The following is a 16,410-nucleotide window of genomic DNA, read 5'->3' on the forward strand; positions in this document are numbered from 1 at the left end:
CGATTAGGATAATAGGGGTTTGAACGATTCAGACGGTAGAAGCAGGCCGACTATCGTGATTTCGAGCGGTGATAAGAGCTCGGAATACGATCCAGATACTGATCCTAGCGTTCAAACTGGTCATCCTCTAGCTAATAAGGAGAATGCTCAGGACGATAATACGGTACCCCTAACGACAGAGGATAAATATCTCTAGGCTCTCCTCGATTATATTAATGCCCAAGAAGAAGAAGACGAGGAGATAGCTTCCGAGAATTCAGATTTTCCTTTTGGGCAACTAGGTATACCGCTCAGTCAAGCAGATTTTCAGTATAGCGACGAGGATATAGGTACCTAGGATCAAGATATCTCGCTTAGCCAAGACTACAATCCTTTCGATTATCCAGATTTGGAGGAGACGGGTCCTAATTCTCTCTAGGAGAGTCGACCAGATATAGAGAGAGAGGATAAAGAAGAGGAGTCGCAGTAGGAGTTTGACGAGGAGATAACAGAATTAGAGGATATAGCAAGGGCAGCGTATACGGTAGCTATAGATCAAGCGAATAATCGGGGTACGTAAGAATTCGTAGCTAGGGGAAGTATCGACAAGATACTAAGTATACTTGTAGAAGAGCCTATTACCGAACGAGACAGACTGGAGACAGAAATTTCAGCTCGCTTTATCCTTAGAGCTACTTGTTTAAGGACCCTATTATTAATAAGGACGGAGCCGGCTTTCCAAGCGGCCCAGCGAAGAATAGAGATACGTAAGGCCTAGAGAGTAAGGCAGCAGTATATAGTAACCGAAAGTCGGTTTAAACACTAGATGCGCGTTCTAGCTAGGCTAGAGAAGGAGATATTGAAGCATTCACTATAAGCCTAAGATCTGAAGTAATTTGGTTTTTCTAATTTTCGTAGTCGGCAGGTATAGTCGGCAGGTATTATTAGCTATAGAAGGAGATGTCGAAGTACTTACCGTAAACTCCTGAATTAATTTGCTTTTTCCCAATTCTCGTAGTCGGCAGGCATGGTCGGCAGCTATTGTTAGCGAGTTCAGGCAGTACGGTATATACGAGGCTTATTACTGTTCCAGAAGCGCTTACTATGTTTATTCTATATCTAGAAGAGGTTTTACGTAATACCTATCGCAATACCCATTGGGTATACCTATTGGGTTTTTTCCGTTGGGTTGTACCCAGCTTATAAGCTAGGTACCTACCTTATTTGCGGGGTTGGGTATTAACGTTAGGTTGTACCCAACCTATACCCAACCCAACCTATAACGAGGCCTACTAGTAAGTACCCCTATTAAGGCATTTTGACCCGGCGTTACGGCTACGAATCGAAAGCGACGCCTCGGCGTTTGCTATTATAGGTATCCTAAGCTAACTCTTCGGCTCTAAGTAGTACCCTATCGCTTTCTACTCCTATAAGATAATCCCTATAGAATGTAATTACGAGATATACGACTCGGAATTATTAGCGGTAGTCGAATTATTTAAAGCTTAGCGGCCGTACTACAAAGGCGCCTAGTATACGGTTAAGGTACTCGTCGACTACGCTAATTTAAGAGGCTTTATAGGCGTAAAGAAACTTATAGGTCGATAGGCCCGTTAGGCGATATTCCTAGCGGCTTTCGATTTTACTATTACTTACTAGGCAGGTAAACGAAACCTAGCCGACGGTCCGTCGCAACGTAGCGATTATATACGAGAGTCGCGTAAGGTAACTAACCTCCTCCCTACCCTACAAACCAAGCTATAGCTATAGGACGGACGTACGCTAGAAGCAGATAGTCCGAAGGTATCGCGTATCTGTATTACTAGCGATCGCTTATAAGTTGTACCGCGGCGTTAAGAGAAGTACCGACGCTAACCTATAGTAGTACTGCACGTTGCCTATCCGCGTCGCCTAAGTAGTATCAAAAGACGAATAACCGTACGTAAACGTCTCCGACTTGATTCTAATATATATCTGCGCGCTCGTCTAGGCAGAACCTAATGTACGCGTAGTATATAAGCAGGCGATAAGCAACTAGGGCGTATTCGAGGACTACGTCGCCTAGAAAGGTAACTTATAGGTAGGCGACGCGCTGTATATACCTAAGGACTATACCCTTAGAGTACAGCTAATACGTATATACTACGACGACCCGTTAGTAGGATACTTCGGGAAGGATAAAACAACGGCCTTAATCCGAAGAAAGTACTTATAGCTAGAGATAGCTACCGAGGTAGTAGAGTACGTCGCTACCTACGACGCCTATTAAAAGTCGAAAGCGCGACGCTACCGTCTATACGGCGAACTAGCTATACTACCTATACTAGAAAGGCTGTTCTAAGAATTGACCTAGGACTTTATTATAGACTTGCCGCTAAGTAAGCGTAGCGACTGCGTCTACGATACGATCCTTATAATCGTCGATAGGTATACTAAAATAGTAACCTTCGTACTAACTATAAAGAAATGTACTAGCGCAGATCTAGTAGATATCCTAGTAAACGAAATCGTATAACGGTTCGGTATATCTATAGGCATTATAAGCGATAGAGGCTCGGTGTTTACGAGCTAGTTCTAGTCAGACTTCTATTATAAGGCGTAGGTGAAACGTAGGCTTAGTATAGCGTTCTACGCGCAAACCGACGGTTAAACCGAACGGATAAACTAGATAATCGAGATATATCTGCGTATCTACTACTTAGAGTAGTAGGACGATTAGGCTAGTATACTAATATAAGCTGAATTCGCGTATAACAATAGCAACTATACTATATTAAAGATATTACTATTTAAAGTATTATATAGATTCAACCCGGAGCTAGCGATAAGTATATATAACGCTCGGGGCGAGCTTACGGAGAGGGAGGTACCGGCCGTAGTAGACGCTATAGAGAGACTGAAACGGAACTACGAAACCCTAAGTAAGCGCTAGCAATATGCTAGCGAAGCGTAGGCGAAGTACTTCAACGCGAAGTATACTATAATAGGGTTTAAGGTAGGGGATATAGTACTACTATCTACTAAGAACCTAAGATTAAAGGTACTAACGAAGAAGTTCGTAGATAAGTTCGTAGGACTATTTAAGGTAATTAATATCGTAGGGAAGCAGGCGTACCGCCTAGCCCTACTAGTAGGATCTCAGATCTATAACGTCTTCTACGTCTTATACCTCGAGCCCTATAAGGGCCGCGTAGGTAACGTATAGGAGGGAACCCTCCTACTCGCCGATAAAGAGGGACTCTACGAGGTAGAAAAGATCTTAGATATACGCCTAAGGAAGGGTATCCGATAGTACTTAGTACGCTAGCGTAGCTAGCCCGAGGAATTCGATTAATAGGAACCTAAAGAGTATATTAGTAAGTACGCCGCCCTCGACGAGTTCGAAGCGTAGCGGAAACGTAGTAGTATAGTACGAGCGAGACGTAGGTAGAACGATTAAGAATCAATTTACTTTTAACCGGCCGAGCTAGGAATACTATATATAAACAAAATACTAAAAACACGCGTAGCGTACTAGAAGCGTAGGCTAACCGAACGCGACAAGAGGGTTAGGTACCCGCGGTACTACCGGTACTAGTAGTACTAGAAGAGGGAGTAGTAGGAGTAGGGCTAATAGGGGGAACGGTAGGACCGGTACCGTTACCGGTACCGTCGTCGTCGTTGTCGTCGTCGTCGTCGTCGCTATCGCTAGGTAGGCTTATCTTAGCCTCGCCGTCCGATAGATACAGCTCCTAACTACCGTAATCGGGATACGCAGTCGCTACCGCGCTATCTAAGGCAGTACCGGCGGCGCCGGTTAAGCGAGCTATCTGCAATAGACGTTAGCGATACCTACGAGCAGGGTACGAACTACGAAGCGATAGAACTTACCTCGTACTATAGCTTAAAAATGCCCTAAAGGGCCGAGGTAGCTTTCGCTATCTCTAGGTAGTCGGCTATAGCTAGGGCGCTCGACACCGGCGCGCTAACTATACTACTACTACTACTACCCTTCTTCGGCGTCTCGTAGACGCCGACGGCCTTGCCCTTATTAGAGGTAAGTACCTTCTTGCTCTCTAGAATCTTACCCCCTAGCCGCTACAAGCGCCGTATTACCTATACCGAGCGTATACCGGCTATATAAGAACGAAGCGCTGCGCGTAGGACGCGTAGGTAGCGCGCCTACCGAAGTAGGTTTAGGTCTACTATACGTTCGTACGCATAGCGCCCTTTCGCGTACCTCTAATACTTCTTCTTTCGGCTAGGAGCTATTACGCCGTTATAGGCGCGCTCGACGACGCCGTTCGCGTCTACTACTATTAGATTAGTAAGGAAACGTAGGTAAAGCGTACGCAACGCGCAGGTGTCGACGTACCCTTGAATATATGCTCTATATAGCGGAGGCAAATGTTATACGCTCTAGGCCCTAGCCGCGGTACGACCGCGACGCGGATCGCGCTCTAGAACGGGTTTCTTAGGTACCTTTGCGGCTATCGCGCGCTTCGGAGGTATATCTCGTACGTATAGGTTGCGAGGATAGTACGAAGAGCTTAGAGTTTTTCCTAAAAAAATGTTTTAAGGAAGAACTAAGGAATAAAGGAAAAGACGTAGCGTAGAGGACGAAATATACTTACTCGTTGCTACTACCTGTTGCTAGGCAGGCTTTCTTCTATCGTATTCTATATTCTATTGACTTCCTTATATTCTATTATATAGAATACCCTAGGGTAACTACTAGGATTCCTAGTATAACGACTAGCCTCTATATAGAATACGAGTATCTCCGTATACGCTCTGTATACGCTCTGTATACGATACGTAGAATATATCGCTAGGGATAGCTCTATTAGGAAGAGGAGATAATTATAACAGCTAGGCCTAGAGGTATATAGCCCTAGAGGACGGTTAGGTATTTAAGTCTAAGGTACGTTAGCCTAAGGCAGGACGGGCTATAGGAGCAGTACGATCTGAGTCGTCGGGCGATCGGCTATCGGGCGACCGCCCGCGCGGCGTAGCGCCTACGTATACTTAGCGTAGGGGTATATTATAAGACGCTGCTCTCTCCTTTCCGAAGGACAAGAATTAGTTTTGTTCCTTTTCCTACGTAGTAGGAAGGACGCTCTATATATTACTATATACCCCTACTCTTATATAATATATTACTATATCTATAATACCTTACTATATCTATAATACGTCGCTACGTCTATAATATATTGCTATATCTATAATATGTCGCTATGTCCGTAATACGTCGCTGTATTTGTAATATCGGTAGTATACTAGACTATATACTACGACCGTATATATATAACAGCTAGGCCTAGAGGTATATAGCCCTAGAGGGCAGTTAGGTATTTAAGCCTAAGGTACGCCGGCCTAAGGCAGGATAGGCTATAGAAGTAGTACGATCCGAGTCGTCGGGCGATCGGCTATCGGACGACCGCCTACGTAGCGTAGTGCTAGCGTATGCTTAGCGTAGGGGTATATTATACGACGCTGCCCTCTCCTTTCCGAAGGATAAGAATTAGTTTGTTCCTTTTCCTATATAGTAGGAAGGACGCTCTATATATTACTATATACCCTACTCTTGCAATACGCGACGCGCCCGCGTATATATATATCTATATCTATATATCTATATCTATATATCTATATCTATATATCTATATCTATATATCTATATTTCTATATATCTATATCTATATATCTATATCTATATATCTATATCTATATATCTATATCTATATATCTATATCTATATATCTATATCTATATATCTATATCTATATATCTATATCTATATATCTATATCTATATATCTATATCTATATATCTATATGTATATATATATATATTTGGATAGAGGAAGTACTATTAATATTATATAGAAATACCTAAGGCCTAGACTTTAGGGTTAACCCTAAGAGGCCTCCTACTATATAAATAAAAGCCTCCTGCTATATATAAAAACCCTTACTAATCCTCGAAGGTTATAAGTAAAGATAAAAGTCAAAGTCAAAGTCAAAGACTTAAAGTCAAAGTCAAAGTATAGGTAAAGGTAAAGGTAAAGGTAAAGGTAAAGGTAAAGGTAAAAGTACAAGTAGAAGTACAAGTAGAAGTACAAGTAGACCAACTTTCTCCTATTACTCAACCTCTAACCAACATCTACCAACCACTTCCCCAAACCTACACCTTCTCCTATCACTCAACCTCCTACCAACATCTACTAACCACTTCCCCAAACCCACACCTTCTCCTATCACTCAACCTCCTACCAACATCTACCAATCACTTCCCCAAACCTATACCTTCTCCCATCACTCAACCTCCTACCACCATCTACCAACCGCTTCCCCAAACCCACACCTTCTCCTATCACTCAACCTCCTACCAGCATCTACCAACCGCTTCCCCAAACCTACACCCTCTCCTATCACTCAACCTCCTACCACCATCTACTAACCGCTTCCCTAAACCCACACCTTCTCCTATTACTCAACCTCCTACCAACATTCTACTAACCACTTCCCCAAACCCACACCTCCAACAAAAAGGAGAAACAAGTTCCTCCACAACCCCAACCCCCAACCCAACCAAGCAAAAGTTTCTCCCGAACCAATAGTTAGGGGCCTCGCTCTCGTCAAGTCGTTTTCAAACTTCGTGCTTTCCTTCCTCTTTTTACGATTGCACTCGCCTCTGTTGTATATCGATTCCTACGAGGCTCGCGCGCGATCTCGTAATTGAAAGCCAGCTCAGTTAATCGCTTGGGAAAACAAACATCTCGCCTCGAGAATCACCGTCTTTCTCACCTATACACACATATATATCTCCTATCTTTCCTTTTCTCTTATATCGCATCGTAATACTTTCCTATTGCATCATTTTCCTATCGCATCGTAACACTTTCCTATTGCACAATATGTCACATTCTCACATACCAGCCAGGCAATACTTAGTCTCGAACCTCATCAACCACAACCAACTTTCTTCCATCACTCAACCTCCAACCAACATCTACCATCCACTTCCCCAAACCCACACCTCCAACAAAAGGAGACCCTCAACAACCCCCAACCCAAACCCAACCAAGCAACTTTCTCTCCCGAACCAATGGCCGGCGAAAAACTCCAGGGACCTTTCAGTTTCAAGGTCGCCAAAAAGATTCTCTCTCAAGGAGATCTCGACCGTCTCGCCTGCGCCTTTCTCGCTATGGATAATATCCATCAGGTAAAACTATCTCTCTCTTCCCTCTCCTCCCCCCCTTCCCCTTCCCCTTCCCCTTTTCTTTTTTATTTTTCTTGGTCGGGGGCTAATTTTCTTTCCTAACTTTTTCCTCTTGAAAAAATTGTAGTTCAATGCCAACAAAGCGGCCTTGGAATTCGGAGGTTCGAAGCCGGATAGCTTCAAGCGCCAGATTTGGGTGATCACGAAGAAGATTAAGAAGGAAATGGAGAAAGGTGATGCTGGTGCCGATGATGGTGATGATGAGGATGCTGCTGGTGTTGGTGTTGGTGTTGGTGACGATGAGGCAGTCGATGCCACGCCCAAGTCGGGAGGAAAGAAGCGAAAGGCTGCTGCTGCTGCTGATGTTGCCGCTGCTGCTGCTACCTCGCAGGGACACGCGAAGAAGAAGGTGAAAAACGGTCCGGCGAAGAAGGCGAAGGTTGTCGACGAGCGCGTTGTGGTTCCGGGTGGAGAGGACGACGATGAAAACGATTTCTTGTGAACCAGATATGGTCACTAGGTGCGGAGGGGGCACTTTTTTGGGGGGTGCAGTCGTGAGTCTCTCGTGAGTCTCTCGTGATGCGGCAAGTTATCAGCAGAAGCTCTGGTGGGTGAGTTTCAGCATGGTCCTACCTACGAAGGAATGATTTCATGAGTCTGTAATGATATAAAAGCGAGAAACGAGGTTGATTTGATCAATTTACTTACGGGTGTGGTGTTTGATAAGGAATTCCCAGCTTCACTTCACTTGAAACCCATTTCAGGACTAGCGCGATTAACACCGGTTTCCCATGGTGATTTCGCATCCACCTGCATTTGCTGCCTTGGAACGCCGATTCCGTCACGGAATCTGCCACCTTCCTACAAAAAGAGCACCACCAAATTCGCACTTCTTTTCAGATCTTCTCTTTCAACACACACAAACATCCCTCTGTTCCCGTCTTGACTCAAGATCAACCTCCCACTCCCAACAACAACCATCATCACACACCCACACCCACACTCACACTCACACTCACTCACACTCACACTCACTCACACTCACACATCATCGCAACCAATTCGCAACCACACCGCACACTTCAACATCATGCCCGCAGACATTTCCCAGATGACAGAGGCTGAGCTCAAGCGCTTCGCCGCGTGCTGGCTCAACAGCGACCTCACCGTAAGATTCTCTTCCTGCCTTCTTCTTCATCCACCACCCTTCTTCTTCCCATTGCCTCGCCTCGCCTCGCCGCGCGTGTGCGTGAGTCACATTGCTAATCTCAAACTTTTTTTTCTTTTTCACATCAACCAACAGACCAACTGGGAGGGCGCCCACGCCTCTTTCGACCCAGACGGAAAATCCAAGTTCGCATCCTTCCGCACCATCACCTCCAAGGCCAGCAAGAAGGCCGCTAACGCCGGCGGCGGCGTTGGTGGTGGCGCTGCTGGCGGTGACGAGACCGTCGAGAAGCCCAAGAAGGGTCCCAAGCGCAAGAAGGCCGTCGTCGTCGCTGCGAAGGACGTAGAGGAGGATGAGAACGAAGACGAGGATGAGGAGGCCGAGGAGCCCAAGGTCAAGAAGGGCGGTCGCGGTCCAGGCAAGCGCGGCGGAAAGAAACCTTATGTTGCTATTGCTCCTGCTCCTGCTCGGGCTGCTTCTGCTTCTATTGCTCCTGCTCCTGCTCGTGCTGCTTCTGCTTCTACGGCTTCTGCTGCTGCTTCTGCTGCGTTCGCTGCTGCCTTCGCGGCTGATGTTGCTGCTGCGAAGATGGAGGAAGAAGCCATGGAGGAGGGTGAGTTGGAGCTGAGTTTCGAAGGTCCAACCATTCGCTGACTTCTGGAATTGTCTGGCTACCTACCTCCAGCAGATGAGGAGCCTGCTGCTGCTGCTGTCACCAAGGAGGGTGAAGACAGCGACTCTGAGGCGGTTGTCTGATTTCAGCTTCATCACTTCTGAAGTTGGGAGACGAAATGCAGCAACCCTCCCATCGTCTTGTTCTTGGGCGTTCGTAGTGCTACCGCTTGGACTTGTTAATAGTCATCTGCTGCTTCACACGAGGTGGGACTTGGCTGTTACTCCGGGTGATCAGTGAGGAGGCTACCTTAGCTTAGGGTAGGTACCTCGCTGTTGGCCCTGACTGTGCCTTTCCGGTACACGTCTGGAGATACTTGAAATGAGAATACTTGTTTACTTTGATTCTGTTTTCCAAGTTCGTGTCTTCTGAATTGTTCCCATAATGCCCAGTGTCCGCGTACTTGCGCATCGCCAGCCCGCGCATTCACCAAAGCCGCCGAGTAACAAGTGTCTTCGAAGCGTACTCGGGTATGGTGCCTTCCATATTTGCCAGAGTTGACAATGGACGGCAGTGCTCACCACGAAACCGTGCTGTGATGTAGATGGTACGTCTTCCAGTTGCGTTATGTCCGCACTGAAAGATACGAGGATCACAGAGGAAGACCACGGGCTGGGTGGCCTGGGACCGTTGATACAGCGTTGGATTCATGATGTTACAGATGACCAGTCTATTCCCGGATTACGAGATGAAGCATAAGCAGTCCACTCCGATATAGAACACGAACAACGGGTACACCGCTAGTGATACCCTGTTCTTCACCACACCACTACCGCCCAGAATGCTCACACCTGCTGCTAACGACCACAGCCCGAGTACGCTGTAGACTGGTATCCGCACTACCATGGGCACGTGGAAGGCGCTGAGGATCGAGGCGATGACCATGGGAAAGAGCGTGTATCCGATGATACAGACAGATTGGAAAAAGGAGCTGTGTATTCGTGTCAGCGAGAGTCGCAGAAAGTAGCTCGGGAGAAGAACGTACATCGTGCCTCCTAGCAGCTTGATCTGCAAGGTCACAACGGCCTCGCCAATCCAGATGAGAGCAAAGACTCCGCTGAAGACTTCAGATCGCTGGTCTTCTCTCGCATTGAGCGACAAGAAGAACGACAGCAATAAGCAGAACAGCAGTGGTCCCCTATTGAAAAGCACAATTGTCAGAATATCTCGCATTTCCCGACTCGGCGTGTGAACATACCACAAATCCCAATCCCTTAAACCCTCACTCATTCCACCCTGCTCCAACAGCGTGTCCGCATCAACCTGCGGCCACCTGCCGACCAGGCCTCTGATCTGGCCGGCCACACCTCCCTGATCAGATCCCTCGCCCGACGCTCCTTGTCCTCGCGCCAAGACACCACCCAGTAAGTACTTGGGATACAGCACTTGTCGCATCTTCTCCCATACCGCAAGTAGGTCACGTCGCAGAGTCTCCCAGACGGATTCGTCGATGGTGTCGAGTGGGGCGCGACGGTCTTCACCTCCGATGGAATTATTGAGGTAACCTTGAGCGGAATTGGCGGTTCGGGCATTCGATTGCGATTGTTGCGAGGAGATGTTGCCCGTCAGAGGAGCGCGGTCGTTGCTGGAGACGGGGTCTTCGAGATCGTCGAGAGTTGCTACGGAACTGGCGTTAGCAGGTGCAGGAGTGAGGTACATGCAGGTGGAGGGTTCGAGGAGTCTTGGTACCATCATCGGGATCTATGAGGTCGTCGTCTTCTATGGAAGCATCGTAGTGTTCGTATGGGTTTGCGGATTGGTTGCGGCCACTGCCAGGTCCTGGCATCATTGCAGCCATTGATGAAGTTGTGGGGTGTTGTGGGGTGTTGTGGTGTTTGAATGGTAGGTTATGGTATGATAGGTAGGTATCCAGTCGTACAGGAGCCACGGGAGGTGATGGAAAGCTGGCGTCCGTCGCGCGCACGCGTTTCTTTTCGGCTGAGCTCCCCGGCGCTTGCCAAAGCCACCACCAGTACCACCACCACCACTACCTCCTACCACAGCAGCCACATGCCTTACCTTTCAACCCACTTCAGAATTCAAGGCTTCACCCCCACGACATTCACGCCTGGTCAGGTAGTGGTAACGAGTGATATCATCTGGAAGCCTATATGTCTCGGCCCCTCTATGAGTACGATAGTTCCATCTCAAGTATGCTAATACACTACCTCCTAAGGTAAGGTATGAGGAGGCTACCTATGACCCTCATCCCGTGGAGAGACTCCACCCGAGTCCGTCTGGGAGCTGCATCGTCACCAGGGATCCTTTCGTGTTGTGCTATCACGGATATGAGAATGCTCGCTGCGAGCTGCCCGGACATGTACCCTCTCCACAGAATGGCGGCATGTATGTAGGACTACCTTTACCTCCTCGCACTAGTAGGTACCTCCTAGCGTGAAGAGAAATGTCCTCCACATGCATCAAATGACCAGCTGCCACTCTGAGCAGAGATGCGACCCTTGGTGATGCTTGTTCTCCGCGCCGTTTGGCGGCGACAGAAAATCGAATGCTTGGAAACGACGGCACTTGATGAGCAGGGCCATCGGCCACGTCCGCGGCTGGTAGGCTGAGAGATGGCCGCAGTGAGAGATGTCCGCAGTAGACTTCATGTACCTGTCCTAGACTCCTAGCGACTCGAGCGGGATGTGGAGGTGGAGGGGGGCAGCACACAGACAACAACATGTGGTCAAGTTCTTCCGCTCCAAACTCTCCAATTTCTGCCTCGACGCATTGCAGCAGCACCTCGGGACTCCTCATCCACTCGGAGCGCTCGGGTTGGTCTCTTGCGATGCTTGATTGAGCAGATTGAGCAGCAGCTAGCACGAGGAGGCATGTAGTAGTAGTACTTCCTGGTACCTCCTACCTCCTAGGCACGCACGCGCACTGCACACGCCCGGCCCAGAGGACTGCGTGTGTACCTGTAGTATGTATGTGTGCTGCAATAGGAAGATAAATACCTGACCGTACCTTGCACCTCTCTCCCAGGAAAACCTGCCTGCCGCACTCGATTACCTGGAGTGGCGTGGCGGATAGAGCGTACTGCATCATCTCGCCAGATTTCCTTCTCCCCAATCCCATCCTGACCATGCACCAGATACTGCACTCAGCAGACCTGCCTCGCTCCATATCTCCCACCCCAACACGAGCAGACTTCTCTCGAGCGGACCCCGTCCCCACATGCTGCGCACAGGGTACGATGCCTGAAGCCATCCTCGACGACATCTCCCACCGACGCTACAACCCACTCCGAGGATCGTGGGTGCTGGTGTCACCTCATCGGACGAAGCGGCCATGGCAAGGCCAACAGGAGGAAGCGAGCAAGAACGTACTGCCACAATACGATCCCTCGGTGCGTGCACTGGGACATGTCATCGAGCACAAAACATGGGAGGGGGGAAACGAGGACTGACAGGATAGCAGTGCTATCTGTGTCCGCGAAACAAACGAGCACAAGGAGATGCGAATCCAGACTATGACAGCACATTCGTGTTTGTGAACGACTATTCGGCAGTCAAAGAACAACAAGCAGAATATGCGCCACCAAAAGGGAGCGGCAGTGAGTGCAAGGAGCAATGGAGCCGAGGGATCGATGCATGGTGCGGGAAATACTGATATCAGTCCATTAGCATTAGCATCACGTCTGCTCAAAGCCGAAAGCACAACCGGGAAGTGCTATGTGATTACCTTCTCACCCTCGCATAACATCACTCTCGCCGACATGCCCGCTCAAGACATCATGCCCGTGATCGATACCTGGACCAAAATCTACACAGCACATCTCGATCCACGCTCACCTCTCGCTCAATGTGCCAGCCCGATGTCGAACGGAACAACAATCGAAGCGCCACGAGACCAATATCGATATATGCAAATCTTCGAGAACAAGGGCGCAGCAATGGGCTGTTCGAATCCTCACCCCCATGGCCAAATCTGGACGACAACATCACTTCCAGAAGAGCCCAGTCTCGAACTGCAACACATGCAGCAGTATCGTCAAGAAGAGAATGGCTCGCATCTGCTAGTCGATTACGCCAAACTCGAATGCGAAAAGGGCGAACGAACAGTCTATGAGAATCGAAGTTTCTGGGCTGGTTGTCCCTGGTGGGCCACCTGGCCATTCGAAGTCATGGTCATATCCAAATCTCACAAACGCGCTCTCGTCGATTTCGATCAAAGCGAAAAAGAAGATCTCGCAGATGTTCTATCCGAAGTCACTCGAAGATATGATAATCTCTTCGAAACCAACTTTCCCTACAGTACGTATTTTGTTTTCTTTTTTTTTCCCACTTCCAATTCTCAAAATCCCTCCCTCCCTCCCTCCCTCCTCCCTACCCCGTGCTGACCATCTCTTTTACCTTTTACCTCTCTAGGCATGGGCCTCCACCAAGCTCCCCTCACAGGCACCCCGGAAGAAATCGAAGCCTCACATTTCCACATTCACTTCTATCCACCTCTCCTCCGAAGCGCGACCGTGAGAAAATTCCTCGTGGGATATGAAATGATGGCGGAGCCACAACGTGATATTACGCCTGAACAGGCCGCGAAGAGATTGAGGGAGTGTGGTGGGGAATTGTATCGGAAATAGAAGAAAAGGAAAAAGAAAAGGTTGTGGGTTATTGTGATTGATGGTAAATCGCTACCGCTACCTTTTTTTTCTTTTGGCTTTTGCTCGGGGGCGAGAGGAGGTACTTACCTTATACCCCTGTCTATCCGTATATGCATATATACATACATACATAGTTGCTTGCTTGCTTGCTTGTTGCTGCGGAGGAACTATGTATGTATGTAGGAGGATGGATCGATGAATGGATGAATGGATCATCATCGAGAGGCGGGGCGATTCACTTAGCGCAAGGCATGGATTCCCCTTGACATCTTTTTTGTTCTTTTGTAGTCTAGTAGCCGAAGACAATACACATTAGAGAAGAAGAAGAAGAAGAAGAAGAAGAAGAATTGAAAGCAAAGCTCAAAAAATATTTGCAAGTATGAGATTGATGATGATGATGATGAATGGTAGCCATCTCTGTTTTGCTTCGTTTCGTTTCGTTTCGTTTTGTCTGGACTGACTGCATCTCGGTTTGTCCAGCGCTTGGTGAACCAAGATGCAGCCACTACCTGACCTTTTTCACCTCTCTCTCTCTCTCTCTCTTTTTCTATTTATTTTAATGTTTTTTATTTTCACACGACCAGCGTCGACGCACTCTCCGACACAGACCCTGGTCCTCGCTCACGAGCAATGTCAGGCGGCATATCGAGCTGTGCCTGCTCCGCCGTACGCTTGATTCCTGCAGCGGTGGTCTGCAACTTGATTCTCTCCTCGTCGTCTTTACTAATACTACCACTACTACTGAGAGGAGGCTCATTCTTCTTCTTCTCATCTTCCACCTCCTCTTTCGCCTTTTGCGCCAATTTGTTCGCGGCTTTGCGTTCCGCTTTGGTCATTTTAGGTTTCTCAAAAGCTCCAATTTCCAGCCTCTGATCGATTTCTTTGGCGATGTTCACGAGATCCGAATAGCCCAGCGCTTCCACGATGCCCGTGTAGCTTTTCGCAGCCATCATTTTCTTGTAGGCGCCGGCTTTTCCAGGAATCATCTGGCCGAGGAGATATTTGGTGTTGCCGAAGCGGTTTTCTACCTCGAGTGCCGTTTGGACGTATTCTTGGACGACTTGTTCCCACGGGGCCTTGCCACCTGCTTCCTCGGCTCGAAAGACGGAAGGGTTGGTCTCTGCTGCGGTGGCGATCATGGCACCGTCGACGCCATATTGCTCGATCAGCTTCATCGCGTCGTCGCGACTCGCCACGTCGCCGTTGATGAGGCAGGATACGCCTGCTTCGTGGCAGGTTTGTCGCACGACGTGAAGGCGTTCGTCACGAATGGCGGCTTCGCGAGGACGCATGGGCGTAGTGCGACAGTGGACGGTCAGGCCATGGATTCCCGTTTGACAGAGTTTGCGAACGAGGTCTTGCGTCTCTTCGGGCGTGTCCAGGATGCGGATCTTCACGCTGATGCCAATCTCGAAGGGTATGCCGACTTCTTGCACCAGTGCGCGGAGGATGGAGCAGAGTTTATCGGGGGTCTTGAGCAACGCTGCACCCATTCCACCACTGGTGCTGAACGGTTTGGGACATCCTGCATTGACGTCGATGCCGGCGACATCTTTGGCGATGAGCTTCGCCGCTTCCACTGCAGTTTCCGGATTGGCAGTTCCGATTTGATAGATGAGCTTCTTGCCCTCACGTTCAGGATGGAGGCGGTATATGACGCTTTCACGTTGGTCGGGATGGAGAGTGGGATTTTTGGCGCCATTGGAAGATATTCTGGTGAAGTCGACTGCCTTGGTGACGGGGTTTTCGCGCCGCGTGGTGCCAATCAGCGCCTTATCAATGGTCTCTGGCCCCCACACGAGGTCCGCACCATATTTCAGGGCCAGGAGTCGCGATGGGCATTCACCACTGCGTACCATGGGAGCCAGGACGATTTTGCCTCTGTAATCGACGCCATTTTTCGGAATGGGAACTCGTTTCGCCATGGCTCGAAGCATCCGCGCAGTCGTTCTCGGCAGCGGTGTGAGAAGATACAACAGTTACCTAAGGTCAGGTAGGTAGGCAGGTACAGTACCTTGTGTTGTTAGCTGATTGGCGACGGAGATGGTGGTCATCAGGTCATGCAGGCCATGGCGATGACAGATGGCTGAATAAATTTCCTTCTAGGCTCGGAAGCGGTGGATTTCTATAGGACGGACGGGGACGGGTGGTCACTGGTCAGCACTCAGCAGAAAGGCAGAAAAGCAGAAAAGCAGAAAAGCCCGGCAGGCGGGAAGGCGGGAAGTGATGGACGGCGCCTCCCGCAGCGGCCATAGACGAGTGTGACGAGTCAGGTTAGCACGGTCTTCTCTCGAAGCAGACTCGGACACTCGGTGCTTGGTGCTTAGTGCTTGGACTACTCCAGTTAGGAGGTCAGGTACCTAACATGTATGTATAACGTTGTTACATGACGGGAGGTATGTTTACTTATTCTCGCACCGACCCAAGTACACTATTTCAGTTCTCGCACTGGAGGTACACTCTGCAGGTGTCTGTCTGTCCCTGTGGCAACGTTGATATGAGACGTTTGAACCCATTCATCCCTTGATCGGTTCCCACGCCATCAGAGTCGTTGTCGATGGCACTGGGGGTGAGGGAGAGAGAGTGTACGAAGGAGTGAGGGAGTGAGGGAGTGAGTGAAGGAGTGAAGGAGTGAGTGAGTGATTAATGCGTCGGCAGATGCAAGGTGCAGAGAGTAGGGAGGCAAGGTAGTGGTAGTAGGTAAAATAGTCACGTTCAGGCAGTGTCAGTGCACTCCGGAGCAGAAGACGAGACGGGACGAGTCTGACGGGAGAGGGA

At 48.8% G+C, this 16,410-nt stretch overlaps 5 protein-coding genes across 5 annotated transcripts; 3 read left to right on the forward strand and 2 right to left on the reverse strand.

Annotated features, from left to right (window-relative positions):
* Window positions 1-2,932: 2,932 nt before the first annotated feature.
* On the forward strand, window positions 2,933-3,184 carry SEPMUDRAFT_49254 (uncharacterized protein; the record flags this gene model as incomplete). Its single annotated transcript, XM_016909105.1, has 1 exon — window positions 2,933-3,184. A coding segment is annotated over one exon (252 nt), but the record flags the coding sequence as incomplete, so codon positions are not given.
* A 3,887-nt stretch (window positions 3,185-7,071) lies between these two features.
* SEPMUDRAFT_119198 (uncharacterized protein) lies at window positions 7,072-7,687 on the forward strand (the record flags this gene model as incomplete). Its single annotated transcript, XM_016901487.1, has 2 exons — window positions 7,072-7,188; window positions 7,313-7,687. The coding sequence occupies 2 exons, from the start codon at window positions 7,072-7,074 to the stop codon at window positions 7,685-7,687; spliced, it is 492 nt and encodes a 163-aa protein (XP_016758788.1).
* Window positions 7,688-9,095: 1,408 nt separating this feature from the next.
* Window positions 9,096-10,815, reverse strand: SEPMUDRAFT_89967 (Yip1 domain protein; the record flags this gene model as incomplete). The annotated part of the gene is made up of 4 exons (XM_016910515.1): window positions 9,096-9,957; window positions 10,012-10,164; window positions 10,225-10,645; window positions 10,716-10,815. The coding sequence occupies 4 exons, from the start codon at window positions 10,813-10,815 to the stop codon at window positions 9,708-9,710; spliced, it is 924 nt and encodes a 307-aa protein (XP_016758789.1). The 3' UTR covers window positions 9,096-9,707.
* A 1,020-nt stretch (window positions 10,816-11,835) lies between these two features.
* Window positions 11,836-13,990, forward strand: SEPMUDRAFT_150697 (galactose-1-phosphate uridylyltransferase). Its single transcript, XM_016906339.1, has 5 exons — window positions 11,836-11,949; window positions 12,012-12,375; window positions 12,447-12,582; window positions 12,653-13,282; window positions 13,397-13,990. Exons 2-5 carry the CDS (start codon window positions 12,112-12,114, stop codon window positions 13,609-13,611), a joined length of 1,245 nt encoding a protein of 414 aa, XP_016758790.1. The 5' UTR covers window positions 11,836-11,949; window positions 12,012-12,111; the 3' UTR covers window positions 13,612-13,990.
* Window positions 13,991-14,056: 66 nt separating this feature from the next.
* On the reverse strand, window positions 14,057-15,728 carry SEPMUDRAFT_150698 (tRNA dihydrouridine synthase). Its single transcript, XM_016906340.1, has one exon. It carries the CDS (start codon window positions 15,567-15,569, stop codon window positions 14,205-14,207), a length of 1,365 nt encoding a protein of 454 aa, XP_016758791.1. The 5' UTR covers window positions 15,570-15,728; the 3' UTR covers window positions 14,057-14,204.
* Between the last annotated feature and the right edge of the window lie 682 nt (window positions 15,729-16,410).

This window comes from Sphaerulina musiva (genome assembly GCF_000320565.1).
Source record: "Sphaerulina musiva SO2202 unplaced genomic scaffold SEPMUscaffold_8, whole genome shotgun sequence".
Taxonomy (NCBI): Eukaryota; Fungi; Ascomycota; class Dothideomycetes; order Mycosphaerellales; family Mycosphaerellaceae; genus Sphaerulina; species Sphaerulina musiva.

What these genes read in the sequence shown, in the direction of transcription:
- SEPMUDRAFT_150697 (XM_016906339.1), top strand. Translation starts at nt 12,112, where the DNA reads ATGCACCAGATACTGCACTCAGCAGACCTGCCTCGCTCCATATCTCCC. An exon ending in TGCCACAATACGATCCCTCG is followed by an intron (nt 12,376 to 12,446) that starts GTGCGTGCACTG and finishes ACAGGATAGCAG; the next exon opens with TGCTATCTGTGTCCGCGAAA. An exon ending in CGAAACCAACTTTCCCTACA is followed by an intron (nt 13,283 to 13,396) that starts GTACGTATTTTG and finishes TTACCTCTCTAG; the next exon opens with GCATGGGCCTCCACCAAGCT.
- SEPMUDRAFT_150698 (XM_016906340.1), bottom strand. Translation starts at nt 15,569, where the DNA reads ATGCTTCGAGCCATGGCGAAACGAGTTCCCATTCCGAAAAATGGCGTC.